General features: G+C 40.8%; 1 protein-coding gene across 1 annotated transcript; it reads left to right on the top strand.

The window, feature by feature from the left end:
- Positions 1–1410: 1410 nt before the first annotated feature.
- On the top strand, positions 1411–2457 carry LOC311130764 (G protein-coupled receptor 88-like; the record flags this gene model as incomplete). The annotated part of the gene is made up of 1 exon (XM_084163557.1): positions 1411–2457. One exon carries the CDS (start codon positions 1411–1413, stop codon positions 2455–2457), a length of 1047 nt encoding a protein of 348 aa, XP_084019683.1.
- Between the last annotated feature and the right edge of the window lie 3721 nt (positions 2458–6178).

The raw sequence follows: 6178 nt of genomic DNA, 5'->3' as shown, positions 1-6178 counted from the left end.
AAGGGTGGCTATTTGAAGAATCTCAAATAGAAAATATATTTTGATTTGTTTAACACTTTTTTGGTTACTACATGATTCCATATGTGTTATTTCATAGTTTTGATGTCTTCACTATTATTCTACAATGTAAAAAATAGTAAAAATAAAGAAAAACCCTTGAATGAGTAGGTGTGTGCAACTTTTGACTGGTAGTGTAGCTGTTGAAATTCCTTCTTTTTTTTGTGCTGGGGGAGAATGCCCCCGGATCCCCCTACTGGCTTTGGGCTAAGCCCCAAATGTCTTCAAATCCTAGGAACGCCCCTGAGTAAAACCTAATCTTGTTTTCCCTGTTAGTGGCTTATGCTATTCATGAACTGGTAACTACAAAATGTGGTGAACATTAAGATGTGTGTATAGCACTCTGAAAGTACCTTATAAGACCTCTGTTCATTCATGTTACCTTCATTACATTCATGGAAACGTATCACTTTTCCTAGTATTTTTGACTTTATGTTTTGTTTACCCCATATGTAACTCTGTGTTGTTGTTCCAATCCAGGCCATGTTGAGTATCTCTCATATACATGTCTTGTTGCTATTGAAATGCTGCCGTCATGTTTGATAATAAGAGGAATGCCATTGACTGGTGTGGGTTTTGTGCACTGGATGACTTCTCAGCCAGGTTTGTCATGAACTGAATAGGTTATGCCAATTTCTAAATCAAGTGTGAACTCCCCTCGGCCTGTCCAATCTGCAATTGATTGAATACCAGCCTTGGTGTTGGTGGAAAGACATTTACTGATACTGTAGGCCTATAATAAAGAGGGATTACAGAAAAGTGTCAATCTCCATCTTATTATATTTAAGAATATATTATATTTCAACAAACTGATGTTTTAGCTTGGCTGATACAATAGCTTTTCAAAAGGCTTCTCTGACTCATCTCATTAAATATTAATTGTCAGGCAGGCAGCCATTCTCTGCGGATGCATTGGTTTTGTGACTCTTACCTCCCAGATAATCACATATTGATTTTCCTTATTCTAGTTTATTAGCATAGCCTATGCTATATTCCTTTAGTGGATGATATTATAGGCCTATTTGTGTTTCCATCATAATTATTTTGTTAATTCAGCACCTGGAAATCATTGAATATTCATTAACACGCTACAGGCAGTAGGCTAGATGTTTAGGGTAGGTGTTATCATGAACCTGCGCTCTGCTCCAGTCTTCTTATACGTCTTTGTTGATCTAGTGTCTGCAGCATCACCACAGGTGCTCTGTTCGCATAGCCTATTTCCCCCCATGCAACAGACTGCCGCCTCAATATGGGAACTAATTTCCACTGAGGAAGAACAGACTAACATCAACAATATTGCAAAATGACTCCTTAACGTTTTTTCGTATGAAAAACATGTTTTATTCTTCAAACATGCAAAACGACTCGGCACAACTGACAGACTGCGATGTGGGACACAATGCCAAAATCAGTCTTGCGGCACTCTATTCTCTCATGTGCCTGTTTGGGACCATTTTAAACCTTTTGGTTGTCTACCTGGTCGTGACATTTAAGAAACTTCGGACGGCTAGCAATGCGTTTATTGTGAATGGCTGTATAGCCGACCTGTTGGTGTGCGCATTTTGGATGCCGCACGAGGCGGTGGGGATTTATTCTGGAAGTCCTTTCTCGGCTGGGTACCAAGCCATCAAAGATGCGCTCTTATTCCTCGGCATCACTGTCTCTCTTCTCTCCCATTCCCTGATCGCCATCAACCGATACGTGTTGATTACCAAATCACCAGTGACCTATCTGTCCATCTACCAAAAAATACGCATAGAATGGATGATAAGCGCGTCGTGGCTTTCAGCGCTGGGATTTATTTTACCCTGGATCACATCTTTGCGGTACCCACAGAAAGGATGCTCATATCTCCCGGCTTCCGCAGCATCACTGCTCAAAGGAGGGAAACCCATTTTCTCTGACCCATTCGCAGCTGGTACCCTGGCTTTGACTATTATTGGTCAGACAATGGTTGTTCTGTATTGCTATTTCAAAATATTTCGAAGGGTGCAGATCAGTGTGAAGAGGGTCAGCATATTACATTTCCCCATCGTAAATAACCTTCCATATTCGAACCCCAGAAAGGACAAACGTTTGGGGTTCTACGTGTTGGCAGTGTGTTTCATATTCATACTCACTACACAGCCTCTTTTCTGGGTGTTATCAATAGCACGTTTTACCACAGTGCCATTGGCACTAAGGACTTGTTCGTGGATGATTTTCTGCACTCTCTTTGTTACAAATCCATTTCTCTACACGTGGAAGAACGAGGAGTTTAGAAAATCTTTCAGATCTGTGCTCAAGGGAGAATTTTGGAGAGGGTCTACAGTTGGGGTTGAGCCCATCACAATTAATACAATATCTCACCTTCTGCCAAGACAAAACAGTAGAAGGGCATTTTTGGCTGAGATAAATTGAACTGCAATGACATTGGTCCCTGTAAGGATACATCCCTACGGTGTTTTAGAAAGCTTACCTGACAACTCAATTGAAAATGACACTATTGGATGCTCAGAATTGTAAAATGTTAGTGATGCTGTTACATTATTATTCTGTAGTTCCATTATGGAATAAAGTGTAGGTCAACCAGAAGAACACTCAGCAAATTAGTAAATTGTTTATAAAACATTTGTGTATCAAATTCGCTTTTGTCTATATTCATGTGTTTTTCAATATACATTTTTATGGACCATGGTTGTAATAAGCCTTTATGCAAATCGTAAATCTGCTTGTGTGTTCATTTTAATAAAGCTGATATTAAAGTGCAAAAACGTTTTGTCACGTCTGGCTATTACACTTGACTAGGTGCAGTGTCCTTGTGTGTCCAGATGCACCCGAGGTCACCATCAGTGCTTTCTCGTCTGGGATGGAAGAGGAGGAAGTGGTCATGAGCTGCAGAAGTGATGCCCCCCCCCCCCCCCCCCCCACACACACATACGTTACCATTGAGTGGTAAAGAAAAGGGGAGCTCTGGCCCCAGAATTTTCACCGACCAAAAATTAAACTGTCACAGGCTGGCTTCACCGCAGCAACCAAGAGTTTTACCAGTGTGTGGCCAAGAATGTGGTGTCCGAGTCAAGGAAGAGATGAAACTGGAGGTACAACTTAAGTGTACTCCTACTTACCACTTTAATCAGTGCAAACAACCAGGGGTGCGACATCGCTAAGCTTATGCATGCCTCATCTGATGATGTTATTGGAAATAATATCCCTAACGGTCATTGTTACGACAGTGCATCATCTTTTGATTCATCATTTTACAATTTGCATTTTAAAATGATAGAATTTTGACAGCTATATGCTTCCATATCAATTATGTATTTTTCACATCATGTTTGTGATCTTTGTAGACGGATCAGTGAACACGAGTATCCTTCAGTGCCTTGCAAAAGTATTCATCCCCCTTTGCGTTTTTCCTATTTTGTTGCATTACAACCTGTAATTTTAAATATATTTTTATTTGGATTTCATGTAATGGACATACAGAAAATAGTCAAAATTGGTGAAGTTAAAATAATTGTTTCAAAAAATTATAAAAAATAAATAACGGAAAAGTGGTGGGTGCATATGTATTCACCCCCTTTGCTATGAAGCCCCTAAATAAGATCTGGTGCAACCTTCAGAAGTAATATAATTAGGTAAATAAGTCCTCCTGTGTGCAATCTAAGTGTCACATGATCTCAGTGTATATATACACCTGTTCTGAAAGGCCCCAGAGTCTGCAACACCACTAAGCAAGGGGCACCACCAAGCAAGCAGCATCATGAAGACCAAGGAGCTCTCCAAACAGGTCAGCGACAAAGTTGTGGAGAAGTACAGATCAGGGTTTGGTTATAAAAAAATATCAAACTTTGAACATCCCACGGTGCACCATTAAATCCATTATTAAAAAATTGAAAGAATATGGCACCACAACAAACCTACCAAGAGAGGGCCACCCACCAAAACTCACGAACCAGGCAAGGAGGGCATTAATCAGAGGCAACAAAGAGACCAAAGATAGCCCTGAAGGAGCTGCAAAGCTCCACAGCGGAGATTGGAGTATCTGTCCATAGGACCACTTTAAGCCGTACACTCCACAGAGCTGGGCTTTATGGAAGAGTGGCCAGAAAAAAGCCTTTGCTTAAAGAAAAAAAGAAGCAAACAAGTTTGGTGTTCGCCAAAAGTAATGTGGGAGACTCCCCAAACATTTGGAAGAAGGTACTCTGGTCAGATGAGACTAAAATTGAGCTTTTTGCCCATCAAGGAAAACGCTATGTCTGGCACAAACCCAACACCTCTCATCACCCCGAGAACACCATCCCCAAACCATCACACCACCACCACCATGCTTGACCTTTGGTATGACGTTCTTACTGTGGAATGCAGTGTTTGGTTTTCGCCAGGCATAATGGGACCCATCTCGTCCAAAAAGTTGACTCAAGTTTGCCAAAAAGCATCTGGATGATAATCAAGACTCTTGGAAGAACGTTCTATGGACAGATGATTCAAAATTATGACTTTTTGGACAACATGGTTCCAGTAATGCCTGGTGAAAACCAAACTCTGCATTCCACAGTAAGAACATCATACCAAAGGTCAAGCATGGTGGTGGTGGTGTGATGGTTTGGGGATGCTTTGCTGCCTCAGGACCTGGACGACTTGCCTTAATAGAAGGAACCATGAATTCTGCTCTGTATCAGATAATTCTACAGGAGAATGTCAGACCATCTGTCTGTGAGCTGAAGCTAAAGTGCAGCTGGGTCATGCAGCAAGACAATGATCCAAAACACACAATCAAGTCTACATGAAAATGGCTAAAAAGCAACAAATTGGAAGTTTTGGAATGGCATAGTCAAAGTTCAGACCTAATCCCAATTGAGATGCTGTGGCAGGACTTGAAACGAGCAGTTCATGCTTGAAAACCCACACGTCACTGAGTTAAAGCAGTTCTGCATGGAAGAGTGGGCCAAAATTCCTCCACAGCGACGTGAGAGACTGATCAACAACTACAGGAAGCATTTGGTTGGAGTCATTGCAGCTAAAGGTGGCACAACAAGTTATTGAGTGTAAGGGGGCAATTACTTTTTCACACAGGGGAATTGGGTGTTGCATAACTTTGTTTATGAAATAAATATGTAATTGTTGTGTTATTTGTTCACTTATGTTCCCTTTATCTAATATTAGGTTTTGGTTGAAGATCTGATAACATTCAGTATCACAAATATGCAAAAGTAGAGAAAATTAGAAAGGGGGCAAATACTTTTTCATAGCACTGTATGTCAGGAACACCTGCCCTTTCTATAACGTTTTGTAAACTCAGTGTAAATTCTAGACTATGTTGTTGTCCACTATGTTGTTGTCCAAGATAATATTGGAGTAAAGAGCATTCATCCTTCCATCCCTCAGAAGAAAGCATCTCCCTTGGACTCTGCCTTAGCCCAACCAAGAGGGAAATCCTAACTTGTTTTTGTACACTCAGTGTATTTTCAAACAACTATCAGGCTCCTCAGAGGAGGAAGTGGAGGACCATCCTCCTCAGTGAATTTCATTTTTTTTTTTTTAAGTCATCCTTTTTAGATAAAACTATACTAAATATATTCACGTGACCAAATAATTGATTAAAACACAATGAAGGTCTATAGTAGCCTCAGCAGCACTCTGTAGGGTAGCATCATGGTGTAGCCGGAGGACACCTAGCTTCTGTCCTCCTCTGGGTACATTGACTTCAATACAAAACCTAGGAGGCTCATGGTTCACACCCCCTTCCATAGACTTACACAGTAATTATGACAACTTCCGGAGGACGTCCTCCAACCTATCATAGCTCTTGCAGCATGAACTGACATGTTGTCCACGCAATTAAAGGATCAGAGAATGAATCTAGTACTGAAAGCATAAGCTACAGCTAGCTAGCACTACAGTGTATCAAATGCGGTGAGTAGTTGACTCAAAGAGAGCGAAAGAAAATAGTTGAGAGGAAAGAGAGCGAGAGAGAGAGCTAGCTATAGTTGATTGTATTTATATAAAAAACGTTCACTTGGCTAGCAAATGCAGGTAGCTAGTTTAGCCTACTCAAACACCTGGCTCAAACAGAGAGGGATGCTATGTTAGCTAGCTGGCTATGGCTATCCAACACAAATCAAGGTAATCTTTTGGT

The sequence above is a fragment of the Coregonus lavaretus genome (genome assembly GCF_964263955.1).
Source record: "Coregonus lavaretus genome assembly, chromosome: 6".
NCBI lineage: Eukaryota > Metazoa > Chordata > Actinopteri > Salmoniformes > Salmonidae > Coregonus > Coregonus lavaretus.
The sequence above is the reverse complement of the archived record's forward strand: the minus strand, read 5'-3'. Positions and strand labels throughout refer to the sequence as shown.